This window comes from Felis catus, chromosome D3, assembly GCF_018350175.1.
Source record: "Felis catus isolate Fca126 chromosome D3, F.catus_Fca126_mat1.0, whole genome shotgun sequence".
NCBI lineage: Eukaryota > Metazoa > Chordata > Mammalia > Carnivora > Felidae > Felis > Felis catus.
This window is the reverse complement of record NC_058379.1, coordinates 22045350-22062893: the sequence shown is the minus strand read 5'-3', so window position 1 is coordinate 22062893 and position 17544 is coordinate 22045350. Positions and strand designations below refer to the sequence as shown.

Genomic DNA, 17544 nt, shown 5'->3' with positions numbered 1-17544 from the left:
GATGGGGTGGGGGAGGGAGGGAAAGGGTACCGCAGGCACAGGGTGGAAGGCAGCAGGGTCCTAGGGGCGGGGGGAATGGCGTGGGGGGAAGGGTGGGAGAGAGCCTGGGAGTACACCACCGCCCACCCGCACGCCCACTGTGCCTGCCCAGCAGAGAAGGAAGCCGATGTGTACGTGCCGCTGTGGTTCGAGAAGAGGCTGGACCCACTGACCGGGGAGACGGCCTGCATGTACAAGGGCGGCTACTGGGAGGCCAAGGAGAGGCAGGACTGGCACATGTGTCCCAACATCTTCTGAGCTCCATCCCCTCCTGCAAATACAGGCGCCTGTACAGCCTGGTCCACCTTTTCTTTAATACACTCAATTTAGTACTCAGTGGCCCTCCCCCTTACACCTTTTCCCTTTCCTTTTTTTTTTTTTTTTTTAAACACTTTTTTGGGGCTTCCACCTTGGAAGGAGCAAGTGCTGATCTGCATTCTCTCCAGCCCCCAGGTGCCCTGGGTCACCCAAGCCCCATCATTTTGGACTTGGGTCCCACTGGGACCCCAGCTCCCAGTTACCACAACTCAGGCAGGCTGGCCCGGGGCCCTGGGCTGCCCCAGTCACCAGCCCCACCAAGGGAGGCACTGTCCCCCACTGGGGAGCCACTTTTGACTTTTTTAGAAAAAACGATCTCCATTTTCTTTCCAGCCAAGACGTTTAGTAAATATTTTTAGTACAGCACTTAGCAGACCACTTTCTAAGTGTGCTTTCTTGCCACAAATGTGTCCTGGCAAGAGCCCCTTCTTTTTAAGACATCAGGAAGCTAGACCCCTTTGAGCAGGGAGCATTTTGTAGCTCAACATAGCAGGGTCACCAGGAGCACAAGACTCCAGAGAGAAGGGAACTGGAAGGGCCACCTGGCCCAGGAGAGCACAAGTCAGTTGTCTCCAGAGCTACAGCAGCACCCACTGTGGGGGAGGGGATGCCCAAGGGTCCCCAGATAGATTTGAGGGTAACAGCCCCTTGCCTAGCTTTGGCCATGCAGGGGCTGCTCCCCAGCCCCAGAGAGGTCAGGAAGGGCTGGGAGCAGGGCCTGCAGGTGCTCCCCACCCCAGAACCAGGCCCCAAATCAGCAATAAGAACAAACACTTGGCTCAGCCTGGGCTGGTGCCCCCAGGCACCAGAGGCCCAGTGTCCTGCCTCGGCCTCAGGCACCTCCGGGGTGCCCATCTTCGCACCCCCTGAACTCTTTATTTGCCTGATTTATATATATATGATATATAAATATATAAAAAATAGCTATTTTGCTTAAATTTCTATGGTATGTGGAAGTTAAAAAATGATGAAGACAGGGCACCCCTGTCTGAGTTTGGCTCTCCTGTCAGCTGTGTCCTACCCTCTCCTCGGACCCCCTTCCAAGGGCTCCTGCCAATGGTAGGGGGGTACTGGGCCACAGTGGCCATTATCCAGCCCCTCAGAACCCCCATTCCAAACCCTCCCACTTCAGTTTGGTCCTGAAAATTCATCACAGGGTTTTTTCTGTATATTCTAGGACTGCGTTTGTTTTTATAAAATAAAAAAATAAAAAAAGTGAAAACACCAACATGTGAAATGCCTTAGGGTGCCCACTCAAGAGGCAGGGCGGGCAGGGTGGCCCCACCACGCCCACAGCAGAGCTGTGCAATGTACCTCTTCTCCACACTGTTTGTGAGGGAGCACCTTCTGACCGGTAATAAAAACCTTGGATTTGGAGTTTTCCAAGGCCTTGTCCCTGAGTCTGTGACTGGGTGGATTGGGGCCGATGCACAGAACAGGTGACCACCTGTATGGCAGCATGGGGGAGGAGCCCCCAGGCTTTATTCTGCTCAGCACTGATCCCAGCAATGGGAAGCTGGTCTAAATGAGGGGGTGGGGGTGAGAAGGGGGTGGAAGACCTGGTAGGGTCAAGGCCAGGTAGGCTGCAGAGGGCTGAGACAGCACCTAGGAGAGGGGTCACAGCTTTGCCTGGGACTGTCTAGAGCCAAGCCATGGCACCTGCCACGCTCTTCTCTTTGAGGTAACACCCACCTTGGTGAATTCTAAGGTTACTGGACAACCATGACCTGGACTGCTTCTGTTGTCCCAGGTTGCCAAGCAACTCGGATTACTAGCTCCCAGGGCTGGCCAAGAACGGCTTGGTCTGGCCCACTGTGGTGGGGCCTCCCACTGCCAGTGATTCCAGGTGAGAGAATGTGGTGGGGCAGGGCACCACAGGGGCATCAGAGCCAGGCTCCAACTGCCTGCCCTGAAACCCCAGCACTGTGGGATCCAAGGCTGGCCCTGCACAACTCCTTCCTTACCCAAGCCTTGCTTTCCCATCTGTGAGGAGGCAGGCACTGGTGAGTCCTGCAACTCTCACTGGCTAGAAGATGCAAGGCGGTGAGACAACCCCAGTATGAACCTGAACCCCGAGATGGGGGAGGGCAGTGGAAGCAGGTCTGCCAGGGGAGAAGATAGGCTGCATGGACAAGGCCCAGAGGTGACAGAAGCCAGTCCGCTTAGGCAAAGTAAAGGAAGAGCCTACAGTGAAGCCAGACAGAGCTCTGAACAGGGAGTGACATCAGGCTGATGTTCTAGAAACCGCTCTGACCAGATCACACAAGTTCCGCCTACACTCAGTAGTCTACTAGCCATCACTGAGTTGAAAATGTCATAGAAAAGATTCTGCAACAAAGGCCATAAGGGGCCTCATAATACATCTGACAAAAAGATGCAAAAGACCTTTATAGATACAACTTTAAATTTTTACTGAGTAATAAGACCCGAGTTAAAGGGAAAAACACCATCTTCATAGGTGGCCAACTCAGTTATGTGGGTTCTTCCAAATCTACAAATCCAACATGATCCAAATCAAAATCTTACCAATATTTTTCAGACACTTGACAAGTGGATTGTGAAATTTGCATGAGAGAGTAATTGAACAAAAAATAGTAGAGCAATTCTTAAGAAGGTAGGGGATGTGGACTTGACCTGCAGATACCCAAACATGCTAGAAAGCTACCAAAAGAATTGCATTTTTCTCCACTGCATTCTGGCACTATGTGTAATACCATGTATTTTACTCATTTGTTGACTCTCTCCCCCACCCCCCCAGTGGACTGTGAGCTTCATGAGAGTAGGAATCATGTCTTATACACTGTAGCATCCCCAGTGCCTGGCACATAGATGCTCAGTAAATAGGTGTTAATTCCAGGCCAGAAGGCCCAGCCAGAGCAAAGGCTCAGGGGGACACTCCCTGGGGCCACTGGGAAGTGTGACTGCAGTGTCAAATTGTAAGGGGGCATCAGAGATGCAACAGGGAAGAGTTGAACCTCAGGTCCCAGGAAACTCCTGCTCCCACAAACTCCAGAGTCCAAATCTTTGCTCCTGACAGACTGTGGGGGAGGAGGCCTGAGGTTCCCTTATCCCCTGGGCTGGGGCTCAGCACAGTCATGAGATCAAGCCCTGCATCGGGCTCTGCGCTGAGCATGGAGCCTGCTTGGGATTCTCTATCTCCCTCTCTCTGCCCCTCCCCAACTCATGCTCTGTCTTGAAATAAATATTTTTGAAAATAGAATATATATTTCAATCTCACTTTAAGAATAGAATTTTCAAAAGCCCAAAGAGCAAATAGAATCCAGCCACATACAAAAGACTGATACCTTGGTAAACCCATGCCCAAGTTAGGTTTACTACAGAAATGCGAGAATGGGTCAGTGTTGGAAGCGTCTCATTGTAAATCACTCATTACATCAACCAGTTCAAGGAGGACTTATCTTTCTGCCAATATGGTAGACTAGGTACCTGGATAACCTTCCCTTATGTAAAACTAGGCATGCTAGATAACACTTTAAAATATCCTAAAAGCATCCATGAGTTGGAAAGAATATAAGGAATACTTGGGCCAAATATTAAGTGACTGTAGAAACATGGAAAGAACTCTGAAGTCTGTTTTTCCCTCAGAGCCACTTACTGTACCCAGCGAGCCTAAGTTTTCACTGCCTCAAATGACCCTTCCAAGGTAGGGTATCTAATAGGAGGTGTCTGCTGTAAAGCTGGACTCCCAAAGGTCTATACCTTCAATATAATGATGAATCCAAAATCAAATAGAGGAAAATCAAATACAAGATCAGTCCTACGCAGAGCAGAAAAGAATCCCCTAAGAATTTGTAATCAGGAGCACGGCCTCACTTGGTTTGGTTTTATAGCCCAAATATATACTACCCAGATGGTCAAATAAAACATCTAGCAGAGAATATAACATGGTCTCAAAATGGCAATGTCCCCAGTCCCACAAGAGAAGCAAAGAAAGCCTCTCTGGAGGCTCTCCCCTTCATTCCAGACCTTATGGAATCTCAGATGGGAAGTTGCAAGGAAAATGAATAGCTAACAATGTGACATCTCTAAAGACACAAGGAAACAGCACACAAGTGGGCACATGAACACAGGACAGCAGAAATAACAGCAGAATAAGACATAAAACTCCTCCATGTAGTGAAATTATCAGACACAATATAAAATAAGCATGTGTAATATATTTCTAGAAATAGGTTTCTAGAATTCTCATTCCTAAAAATGAAGGGTATTTTTTAAAAATAAAAGGAACTTACAGGGGCACCTGTGGTGGCCTCAGTTGGTTAAGCATCTGACTTCAGCTTAGGTCATGATCTTGAGGTTAGTGAGTTAGAGCCCCACGTCGGGCTCTGTGCTGACAGCTCAGAGCCTGGAGCCTGCTTCAGATTCTGTTTCCCTCTTTCTCTGCCCCTCCCCCACTCACGCTCAGCCTCGCTCTCTCTCTCAAAAAACGAATAAACATTTCAAATTTTTTTTAAATAAACTAAGGAATTTCCAGAAATTGAAAAAAAAATCACTGAAAATAATTTTATAACAGATTACACCACTGAAGAGCATATTAGTGACATGGAAGTAAGACCTAAAGAAAGTATTCAGAATGCTGGGGTGCCTGGGTGGCTCAGTCGGTTGAGCGCCCAACTCTTGATTGCAGCTCAGGTCATGATCTCACTGTTCGTGAGTTTGAGCCCTGCATCCAACTCTGAGCTGACAGCGCAGAGCCTGCTTGGTATTTTCTCTCTGCCCCCTCCCCACTTCCACATGCGTGCTCTCTCTCAAATATTTTTTTAAAAAAGTATTCAGAATGCAACATAAAGACACAAAGAAGTGAAAAATATAAAAGAGACATGGAGAATAAAGTGAGAAGGTCCCATATGTCGCTAATCAAAATGGAGCAGAAGCAATCTTTAAAGACTGAATGCCTAAAAAATTTCCAAGAAGTCATGAGAAACACCAATATACAGAGTTAATCTCAACACATCCTAGTCAGGTAAATAAACATTCACAGCTAAGTATAATATAGTGAATTTGCAAGACTCAACAAAATCTTAAAAGCAGCCAGATTTGGGGTGGGCAGTGGTAATTACCTTCAAGGATCACCAATCAGACTTAGAGCTGACTTCCTAGTTAAGAAGACAAAGTGGGGCACCTCGGCTCAGTCAGTTAAGCATCTGACTTAGGCTCAGGTCACGATCTCACGGTTCATGAGTTTGAGCCCCACATTGGGCTCTGCACTGTCAGTGTGGTTTGGGATTCTCTCTCTTCCTCTCTCTGCCCCTCCCCCACTTACACGCACTCTCTCTCAAAATAAATAAACTCTAAAAAACAAAAAAAGAAGACAAAGTGAGATCTCCAAAGTAGAGGGGATAATGTCAGTATTCCCAGTGAAAATATCTTTCAGGAACCAAAGGCAAATAAATCTTTTAATAAAAACTTATTAAAACAATACTGAGAGTCTTGAGTAGACTTTGATGAGTTAACTATTATGTGAAATATACAATGTAATGGCTAAAGGAAGAATAACATTTATGAAACAAAGGAGAACATTGTGTGTGGGGGGAAATTTTTTCAATCTAAAGGCAAGAAGAAAGAGGAAAAAGGAATGCAGATAAGGTGGAATAAAAATTTAAAAATAAGACAAACATAAGTCAATTATCAATGCAACAATAATACACAAAATTTAAGTAAATTAAATCTTCAAGTAAGAACAAAAATATCTGGAATTTAAAAATCTGGCCATATGCTATTTACAAGAATACACTAAAAACATAAATATACAGACAAGATAGGCTTTAAGGCAAAAATGTATTTCTGTATGTCAACTCCTAGAAATAAAAAGGTCACTTTATAAGGATAAAAGGTAGAATTCATAAAGTTCTAAAACTCCTATACACCTAATAACATCCCAAGATAAATGGACACAGTCACAAGGAGAAATAGATAAATCCACAATCATAATGGAAGATTTTTTAACATATCTCTCCGTGTAGTGAGAGCTCAGACAGACATAGCATATCAGCAAGGTTTCCAACAACACAATTCACAAACTTGGTGTAATGGGCACACATGGGGTATTACACATAACAGCAGAATATATAGTTTTAAAGTGCACATGAAACATTTATTAATATTAACCACATATCTGGGCCAGTCATAATGCCTCAGCAAATTTCAAAAGACTAATATACAGACCACATTCTCAGACCAAACTCTTGAGCATTAAGAAATACACTTTTAGGGGCACCTGGGTGGCTCAGTTGGTTAAGCGTCCGACTTTGGCTCAGGTCATGATCTCACGGTTCGTGAGTTCGGGCCCCGCGTCGGGCTCTGTGCTGACGGCTCAGAGCCTGGAGCCTGTTTCAGATTCTGTGTCTCCCTCTCTCTCTCTGACCCGCCCCCGTTCATGCTCTGTCTCTCTCTGTCTCAAAAATAAATAAACATTAAAAAAATTAAAAAAAAAAAGAAATACACTTTTAAATAACTGGTGGACCAAAGAAGAAAACAACAGAAATTATAAAATAGTTAAACATTAAAATGCCACATATCAAAACTTAGGATAGAGGTAAAGCAGTACTAAGAGAAAAACTTAGAGCATTAAAAGCTCATGTTGTAAAAGAAGAAAGACTAAAAATGATGAGCTAACCATCCAATCTAAGAAAATGAACATTAAGACAAACTCAAAGGAAATAAATATCAGAAATTAAAGAAAAAACAGAGAGGAGCATTTAAGCTAAGGTTGATTCTTTGAAAAACTAAAATGGACAAGACTTTACTGATAAGGAAGACAGAGAAAGGGAAGGAAGGAGAGAGGAAATGGATGAACCCCAAAAAACAATATTTGAAATAAAAAGAATACATAAATACAGACGCTACAAAAAACAGTAACTTTAAAAACTGAGATAAGGTTCTAGAAAAATATAACTTAAAAATGACTCAAAAATTAGAAAAACCTGAGTAGTATTACAATCATTAAAAAAAAGTTAAATCAGTTAAAAAAAAAATCCTCTCACATATATACACAAAATTCTCCACACACAGCTGACCTAGGAATAACCAGCTTTACAGAAACTATCCCAAAAGTAGAGGAAATAGTCCCCAACTCATTTCTTGAGACTAGCATAATCTGGTCACCAAAACCTAACAAGGACAGTAGGATAGAGGAAAATTACAAACTGGTGTCACATGATCTATAATTCAAAACAATATACAAGTCTAGAAATATAGAAAACTTACAATCATTATTCCAGAAATGCAAGGTTAGTTTACCCTATGAAAAAGTAATAAATATAATTCACCACATTAACAAAGTAAAGGAGAACACGACATGGTCATCTCAATAGATGCAGAAAACACTTTATAGAATCCAACATGCATCCATGATATTTAAAAGGAAAAAAAAATACTTTAAAATAGAAATAGAGGGAAACTTCCTTAATCTGATGAATGGTATCTAACAAAACAAAAACAAAAACAAAAAAACAGCTTTGTCTGTGATATAGAGAACAAAAAAATACCTGCTTTTACCCTTTACATTCAACATTGTACTGGCAGCCCTAGCCAATGCAATAAGGCAAGAAAAATATATGAAATGTGAGAATTGACAAAATTATCATTGCTCACAGATGATATGTAATAGAAAACTCAAAAGAATCTAAAGATAAATTAGAATAACATGAAAATCAGTTACATTTTTATATGCTAGCAACAAACCATCAGCAAATGAAGTTTTAAAAATATCATTTACAGTAGCATCAAAACCCATCAGGTATCTAGGATACATCTAATCAAGGAAATGTAAGGGAAAATTATAATACTTTCTTGAGAGATATAAAGAAAGGAGGATCTAAATTAATGGACACCAATACCATCTTCATGGTTTGGAAGACTTAAAAAGATATCAATTTTTCTCAAACTGATCACATACAATCAATTCCAATGAAACCCCTACAGGTTTTCTTATGGAGTTTAAATAATTCTAAAATTTATATGGAAATACAAAGGGCCAAGAATAGTCAAGACACTCTTGAAGCATAAAAAGTGGTAGAACTGGCTATACTAAATATAAAAACTTACTGTAAAATGATAATAATTAAATCAGTGTGGTACTGGCATAGAAAAAACAAGAGACAAATGTAACAATAAAAATCCAGAAACAGATTTATACATATCTAAACATTTGATATATAAGAGAGTTAGCACTGCAGATTAATGGAGAAAGATAAGACTTTTCATTAAAGGATGTAGGGACAATCAGGAAGAAGGAAGGAATTAGAGCTCTACCTCAAACCATATACAAAAATCAATTCCAGGGGCGCCTGGGTGGCTCAGTCAGTTGGGTATCTGACTTCGGCTCAGGTCATGATCTCACAGCTCGTGAGTTCGAGCCCCGCATCAGGCCCTGTGCTGACGGCTCAGAGCCTGGAGCCCGCTTCGGATTCTGTGGCTCCCTCTCTCTCTCCCCCTACCCTGCTCACACTCTGTCTCTGTCTCTCAAAAATGAATAAATGTTAAAAAAAAATAAAACAAAACAAAACAAAACAAAAACAAAAATCAATTCCAGGTGGATTAAAGATCTATATGTGAAAGACAAAACTATAAAGCCTCTATAATATAAAACAGTATCTTCATGACTTAAAGATTTTTTTTTTCTCAATGTTTATTTATTTATTTTGAGAGAGATCATGAGCAGGGGAGAGGCAGAGAGGGAGGGAGAGAGAAAATCCCAAGCAGGCTCTGTGCTATCAGTGTGAGATCATGACCTGAGCCAAAATCAAGAGTCAGACACTTAACCAACTGAACCACCTAGGTGCCTCTAGGGAAGGATTTATTAAAATAAGTTAGACAGAGGGGTACCTGGGTGGCTCAGTTGGTTAAGGGTCTGACTTTAGCTCAGGTCATGATCTCACAGTTCATGGATTCAAACCCTGCATGAGGCTCTGTGCTGACAGCTCAGAGCCTGGAGACTTATTCAGATTCTGTGTCTCCCCCTCTCTCTCTCTGCCCATCCCCACTCACACTCTGTCTCTCTAAAATAAATAAACATTTAAAAAGTATTTTAAAAAAAACAAGATGATAGGTGTACACTGCATATTCTTACCATATAAACATTTTATAAATACAGTATTCTTTTGTAGCTACTCAGTGTCTAATAAAAATAATTATTAAAATAGCAGCTTAAAGGGGGGGGGCACAAAAAACATACAGTCCAGGTTGTGTGCCTGACAGTTGTGTGCCCCTAACCCACATTGTAGTCTATGTAACTAGTGCCCCCTGGTGCTCCACTCAGGTAAGACTGGCAGCCACGGCTCCACCACTGAAGCCCCAAATTAAAACAAGATGGAAATTCTTTCCACATTTTAAAGGCCATTCACCAAAACCAACAGCCAATATATATTCTGTTCAACCCTAATGTAGATTTCCATCCCATCAGAAACAAGACCCAGGGAATTATTCAACACTGTTTCATTGCGTCAGAGGTTCTAGCCAAAGCAAAATGGCAATTAAACTGACACACTGGCAAATTTGCACCTTGCATCTATTAAAAAGAAAAAAACGCATACAGTTTATTTTTAAAACTGCCAGAGTTCATAACATAGAAAATAAGTTGTTTGGTCTTCTCTATATTAATAGGAATAGAGATGGAAAAAATAACCCATTCACAATACTGATAAATACAGTTATAAAACGCTTAGAAAAATGAGAAAGTTATAGAACTTGTATGAAGAAATTATAAAATCTTATCATAGGATCTAAAGAGTCAAATGAAAAACCAGTTTTTATCCTCTGGGGATATTTAATTAAGGTCATAAAAATGTCAACCTTCTCGTAACTTACATCTAAATTTAATACAGTTATAATTTAAATCCCAATGGAACTTTTTCTTTGGCAAGGATGGGAAAAATTGGGTAACATGATTTTAAATTTCACTTAACAGAATGAATTCTAAGAATAGCCGGAAAAGTCTTTTTAAAAGGTTGGGGGGTAGGGGGGAGACTGATCCATCTAGATGTTGATGATGCTCAAAATTCTAGTTTCAGCTAGGACCTCGCCTCTCACACCAGAACCACCTGTCCAACAGGATGTCTTCACTGACATGTCTAAGGGGCATCTCAAGCCCATCTAATAGTGGAATATAAATAATGACCAAGATGGTTCACTTAATGGGGCGAGCATAGTGAATTTCCATTTGGAAAAAGAAGCAAAGCTTGACTCTTGCCTTACTGCTTAAACTAAAATGTATCCCACAGGGAGCAGACATTGACAAAATTTTTTTTTTTAGTATTTCAACAAAGAGTAAGAGAACGTTTGAGGGATGGCGATGGAGGGAAGAGGAAAGGTTTTCCTAAGCATGATAGGAAACCCCAAAACCTAAAAATGTTTACCTTCCAAGTAACAGTCTTCTACCAAGCTAAGACAAACCAGTAGAAAATGGGCCAAGGTTGTGAAGTGCAAGAGGTCTCAGGTCCTGGGAAAGGCCAACAGGCTGGCAAGTAGGCTGGACCTTCAAGGAAAATTACCTGGAAATGGCTATTTTAAGACGTAAAACATGCAGCTTCCTTTCCAGGTCCTCCGTCTTGCAGATATAAAACCACCACACCACAAAGTCATCTATGCAAAAACTGCTTTCTGCAGTGGCTTTAAAAAGTTAAAGAAACAGGGGCGCCTGGGTGGCGCAGTCGGTTAAGCGTCCGACTTCAGCCAGGTCACGATCTCGCGGTCCGGGAGTTCGAGCCCCGCGTCAGGCTCTGGGCTGATGGCTCAGAGCCTGGAGCCTGTTTCCGATTCTGTGTCTCCCTCTCTCTCTGCCCCTCCCCCGTTCATGCTCTGTCTCTCTCTGTCCCAAAAATAAATAAACGTTGAAAAAAAAAAAAAAGTTAAAGAAACAACCAGGGAAAATTTTTTTTATCTACTCCCGGGCTTAATATGCAGGCGCCAGAATTTAAAAAAATAAATAACCACTTTTCTGCTTGGGTTGTGGGCAGGCCATTGGATCCCCAAGGCCTTTCCCCCATGCCCTAGGATATGAAACCCCTGGGGACGATACCTTCCACCCTGTTTGCCCCCAGTTTGGATACTTGCGGTGGTGCCGCGAGGTCCCCACATCTCGACCCTGAGACCAGCCTCGAACATCTGCGTAAGGTCACAACGCTTCCTCCACGCCCCCCGCCCCCCACCTAGCGCCTCCGGGCTCCAACCCCATAGGCAGGCTCATTTTGTCTCAGACGGGTGCATGGGCGCAGCCGCACGTGCTGGACAGCTGCATCACGCAGGCGCCGTTACGTGCCAGCCTCGAGGGTCTGGAGAACAGGCGAAGGGGCGCCCTCGACGGACCACAATCGTTGGCGGGTTGGAAGGCCGGCGCTTGTTTGGGACTGCGGCTGGGTCCCGGCCGCGTCTTCTGGACAAGGTTAAGAATTTGCAGCCAGTTCTGCAGCCTGCTCTCCAGCCCATGTTGTATTGTGATAGAGGATTTAGAGGAAAAAACGCTTTCCCTTCTAACAAATAGGGGTTCTCTTCCCACCACAGGGCCCCAAAACCGGTTAGTGGCAGACTGTCTTAAATGGGGGCATTAGGGAGGGGAGTGAGAGCCCAGAGCTTCACTAGAGGAAAACATAAATGTAAAGGGAAGGAAAGTAAATTTAAAGTGGTGGATTAGAGCTAGTCACAGCTTTCTTGGAAAGGTGGTGGACCCAAGTCTCATGGAAGCATCTCAGCCGAGTCCAAAGAGCAAAGGGGAAAGGATAGGTCTGTCAGACCCATCCATCAAATGGTCTAAGTTTGCCCCAGTGGTGTGAGGCCTTGGCTGGCAGCTACCCAGAATATCAGAGCACCAGAACATACCATACGAAACCTGAAGGGCAGGCCCAAAGGAGGCTGGATGGAAGCCCTGCCCCTCCTCACCCTTAGGATATACTGAAACAGGCCAAATGGTTTAGGCCATGAGGATAGCTATGGGTTAGGGGCACTCAGTAAGCAGTGGAATGCCTAGAGGTAGGTAGCAGGTAGGGACCAGTGAATCTTGGACACAAAAACTCGGGGTCAGGGCAACAAGGGCTTTGGACCCCCATTCTAACTTCAGTCAGACCAGCACCAGATTAGTGGCTATCTATAATGTGCCTCTGAATAACTTTCAGGTAGAGAACTAGCCTTGAGGCTAAATAAGCCAGGATGGGCAGTGATTTGTCTCAGGCCTTGTGAGCTGGTAGAATTTCTACAGGATCCACCAGGAGCCCTAATTAGGCCTGGCACATTGCCAAGTTTCCAAATGAAAAAGGCCACAGACTGATCAATATTTTGGCTCATTGCTGAGTGAGATGTGCCTTGCCAGGCCCTTCCTCTGCCCAGTCTTTTTCTTGCTCACTGGAGGATGACCCTATTTGTGCTGAGAACAGGCAGAGAATAGTCTGCAGCCTCAAACAGGGCAGCAGAGAAAGCATGTTCCTTGGAGCTCTTGCTTTTCATAACCAAGCTGGCCATTGACCCATTCAGGGAAACAAAAGCAATGTGATCATCCAAAGAAAGCTTCCATCTCCAAAAAAGGCCAGAACCCTCCAGTGGAATTCTGAGGGATGTTTCAGGCACCTTGGTGACCACCCAGCAACAGGTCCCTTACAGTATGGCCCAGCTAGAGAACCACCTTCCAACAGGGACAAGTACTGAAGAAGCACTTCCCACTCAAGACTTGTAGAATACAAGAGTACATAGAATATGTAAATGGCAAAGAAATTTGAGCTTTCTCAGTCTTATCACTAATTGACCCTTAGAGCTATGAACTCTTGGCTACCACTGCTTGAACCACATCTGAAAAGCGGTCATGTAGACATGGGGAACTGGACTCAACAGCCAAAAAATAGTATTACTCAGATAGATATAAAAAAGCTTTTCTCAACCTATTAACTCAAGCCTTCCTTGAGTAAGCAAACATATCAAACCCTTGTCCTGACCTAGTAATACTATTAGTAGGTAATATGGTATTGATCCTAAAGTGGGGGGTTTTAATCCTAAATCCATGGGATACTTAGGGTGTGAAGGGATCATACAAGGTGAACCTTTTCCTGAGGACTTCACTCCTTGGTTTTTCATCTTTTTTTGTAAGCTCTTTTGTAGAGTCCCTAACCCAGATTCGGAACTACAGCCCTGCATCAGAGACACAACTGACCAATGAAGATGCTCAATCTTAAATTAGTTCAAATCAATTCAAAAATACCTCACTTTTCACCTTTCACATTAGTACAGGATGCAAGAGACTGCATACTGATAAGTATAGGCAGGGTGGGTGGGGAATACACTGTCGGTAGGAGTTAAAACTGGGGGTTTTTCTGGACTGTACCTTAATGTTTTTAATATTAATATCGACCATTTGACACAGCCACTTCTCTTTGGAATTTACCATGCATACATACGGATCTGAATTAATGAACACACACACACACTCATCATACCATTTTCCATAAATGTTAACCCAAATGTTTGTAAGTAGAAGACTCTTAAATGACAGTACATCCAAGACAATGAAGTGCTATGAGGTTGTTCTAAAGAAAAAAGACCCATATGGGCTATTCTGAAACAGGTTCCAAGATACATTGAGTGGGAAACAGGCAGAAACAGAACAGAGTGGATGTATATTTGTATGCTCAGCATGAATATTCTTTTCAGGGTTCAAGAGTGAAAGGGAGCCTTGCTTTTCATAGTGTAGCATTTTGTACTGTTTGAAACTTTTGTACTATTTGAAGTTTTACTGTATGCATGTGTCACTTAAAGTCCCCATTGCTCCCATTCCTTAAAAACAGTGATGCTGTACATTCACCTTTTGGCAGCTGTGTGCTATGGACTTTTCCTGCCACAGATCATCCAGACCACACCCTCCTCCCAAGTCCTCAGACAATCCCAAGCAGGTCCTATGACAGGAAAGGGGAGAGACACTGCATTTTATCTTCCCACCCAGAATGACAGGAGCTCCGTCTGGCAAACAGGCTGCATCCAGTACAGCTGTGACTGGATATAAACACCAAAGTGGATGTGGAGGGGGTGGGGTGTGCCTGGGTGGCTTAGTCAGTCGAGCAGCTTGCGTATCCAACTCTAGATTTTGGCTCAGGTCACAATCACAGGGTCATGGGATCGAGTCCTATGTCTGCTTGATCCTTTCTCACTTTCCCTCTGCCCCTCTCCCCTGCTTGTGCTAATATTAAAAAAAAAAAAAAAAAAAAAAAGCAAAGCGCATACATTGAGAATTTCACGCTAAAATGTTTAAGAAATTCAGCATTTCTGTTTCTGTGGATGTTAAGAAGGGTGAAGACAGAAAAAGGAAGATGGTGATGAGGAAGAATGTGAAGACAGTTTAAAGCCATAGTAGCAGAAAGAATGAAGAGGAAATAAGGTGCTGAATTTTACTAAGAGAAGAAAACAGACTGAGTTCAGGAGTCTCACCAAGTTTTATAGTATTGCATTTTGATTACAGGTGTGTAAATAAAAAACTTGGGTATTATCTATTATCCTATGGTAAAAATGCAGAACCAACTTCCTTTTAGATTAAAACAGTAGGTTTGGGGACAAAAATGAACCACATGCTGCCTGGGATGATAAGAGAGAACTGGATGGGAGAGGAATCACCAGCTCAACAAACCCCAAGATTCAGGGAATCTTCCGGAAGAAGAGGCCAGGTTCTGAGTGGTATTTCCCTAAATAACCCTCCCCCCAGGGATGTGGTTTGGGGAAGCCTCAAACCCACAAGTTGCAGGTGCTTCTGGGCCCACACACAAATGGGTAAAGACTTCCCTCACCAGTGCCTCCCAGTTTTCTGCAGACTCCACAGAGCGGCATGTGGGCCACTGTTGACCTGGGATAGGTAGATGCCAGAAACACACCAAGAAAGGTCTGAATCACAGACCAGTGGTACCAAGTCATAGTTCTCGTGCCTCTAGAAAACACAAAGTCCCCAGATAAAGAGAGGACAGAAGAGAGTTGGAGGAAATCAAACCAAAATTTTTCCAATGACCACTAAAGAGAAACTCAGCAACTCTTGCCTTTGTCTTTGACCCTGAGAAGTTGCCTGAGGGACACAGCTGTGTGAGGCCCTGACTAGAAGGGAGGGAAGGCATGGTGTGTTTCCTGAAGAGCTGCTTCTGGAGTCCCTGTGGCTCAGTGACCCCCTCTCCTGTCTGGCCCAGAGCAGGGACTGGTGGGGCCAGGTACAGGGGAAAACAGTAAAAGCAGCAGCAGCAGGTTCTCCAGATTAGCCAGCACCATCTAAGGCAGCATGCTTTCTCCGGACTCTGCCAAACCCACAGATGGAGGTCACCACCAAATCAGCACCAGGGGTTCTGTCACAAGGGGCTTTCTCAAAAAGAATCCTTTGGAATTCAAACATTCATTCAGTGTGCAACCCACCAGAGTCAGATCTGTCTACTACTCAACCTGGACTCAAATTTTTGCGGTGGGATATGTCACTGTCCACAGTTAACTGAAGAAATCACTGCCACAGGGAGAACTTGAGTGGTAGATGGGGAGGGTGAATGGGAGGCTCTTTCTTCCCCAAACTGTCTGGACAATGCCACAGCCATAATGACTGACAGCAGGATGGGCCGACATTCACGTCCCTGACCTGAGACAGGACCTGCTCAGTGCTGTTTCTCTATCCTGACCCACTACCCCCAGAGGTCTTCCAGATTAGAGCCCCCAGAAGAAGCACCACTCTGGAGGGTCTTTCCGTCCCCCCACCCCTCAGATCCCAACACTGTTCATCTTCTAGGAGAGACCAGCCCTGCCCCTGAAGCCTCCCCGACTTCCAGGTGGCACTGGATTTACCACATCTTGAGAAGCCAGGAGCCAAGAGAAGGAGCTTGGCATCCCAGTTCTCTGTTCTTTGCCCAACAGTTACCAAAAAAAATGTATGGTCTCACAGCAGGTGCAGCATCTTATTTCTTTTAAAAAATAAATATTTATAAACTTAGGGAGGAAGATTCAAAGAATCAGAGTATTTTTCCCTCCAAAAGCACAAATGTTTCATGTGAATCAAACCAAGGTAAGTCCACCAACCCAAGAACAAAACACCACCCCCCGAGGGCTCTGCCTTGAAGGGCAGAGGAGCTGGTTTTTGGCTCCGAGCCCTTCAGTCCCCCTTGGTGATCAGGTCCTCGATGTAGGCATCCAGCTCATCATCTGTGTTGATGTCTATGTCCTGGAATAGAAGGGAGCAGTCAGCTGGGGGCCTGAAAGCGGTGAGGGGGCCCACCACCTCCCCATCCTTCTTGTAGCCCATGGAGCCTGAGCCCAGAGTCCCCTCCTCTTCCCCCTCCGCCCTGTCAGGCCTATCCCATCTTGGTCATTCTCCCCCCTCCCCATCCTCTTATGCACAGATGACGCCCAGATTTCTTGCTACTTCCCTGCCTCTACCCCAGGTTTCTGGTTGCCTTAGATGTGTTGCAGGCTTCTAAGAATCAGTACATTCAAAACAGGCCAAATGCACCGACCCACCCCAGGTTGCATCCATCTCAGTGCAGGCTACCACCTTCCCTCACCTAGGGACTCAAGACAAACCGAAGAATCACCCGTTTCCTTTTTCCCTCAGATATTACAAATCTGTGTTTCTCACTGTCACCATCCAAGAATCAGGCCACCAAAATCTCTCACCCAAGTCCTGGGTTCTAACCTCCACCCCACTCCAGGCCTTCCTACAACCAACAGAGTAAATGTCTTGGGTTGCAAACTGGATTGTGCCACAACCCTCCAGGGACATCCCACCTTGTACAAGCCCTGCCTCTTCTCCTATGGCCCACAACTCCCTGCCCTGGGCCTCAGGTCCTACTCTTACATCTGACTAAAGCACTCACACAGCCAATCTTGTATGACTGATTCTACTCTCAGCTCAAATATTAATACCCCTTTCTCAGGCCATCCCTGAACACCCTAGTAAAGTGGCCTCCCTGTTTTTATTCTCTTGTATTTACTTCACAGGACTTCCCATAATCAATATTCTGTGTCCTTTACCACTGTTGGGCCATGAGGATAGGGACCTTATCTTGCCTATCTGGTTCACCCGGTATCCACAAGAGAGACACAGAGCCATGTCCTCAGTTTTCACTGCCTGGATGAAGGACTGAGACCCTCTAGGGGTATTCCCCACTTCTAGGCAACCCAATCCCATCTGGGCGTCATCTGGAACAGTGAGAACATCTTTGTTTCATGGCGTGGAGG

The 17544-nt window shown here is 44.2% G+C and overlaps 2 protein-coding genes across 9 annotated transcripts in view; one reads left to right on the top strand and one right to left on the bottom strand.

The window, feature by feature from the left end:
* Positions 1-1734, top strand: part of OSBP2 (oxysterol binding protein 2) — a 179969-nt gene extending 178235 nt beyond the window's left edge. For 2 of the 3 annotated variants that reach the window (XM_019814768.3, XM_023241575.2), the window contains one exon: positions 152-1734. In XM_019814768.3, the coding sequence (XP_019670327.1) occupies positions 152-297 (146 nt within the window). In that variant the 3' untranslated portion in view covers positions 298-1734. The remainder of the gene's footprint in view (positions 1-151) is intronic. The other variant, XM_019814769.3, reaches the window with a different exon arrangement.
* Positions 1735-16256: 14522 nt separating this feature from the next.
* Positions 16257-17544, bottom strand: part of MORC2 (MORC family CW-type zinc finger 2) — a 39992-nt gene continuing 38704 nt past the window's right edge. For all 6 annotated transcript variants that reach the window (XM_006938594.5, XM_006938595.5, XM_003994803.6 and 3 more), the window contains one exon: positions 16257-16528. In XM_006938594.5, the coding sequence (XP_006938656.3) occupies positions 16460-16528 (69 nt within the window). In that variant the 3' untranslated portion in view covers positions 16257-16459. The remainder of the gene's footprint in view (positions 16529-17544) is intronic.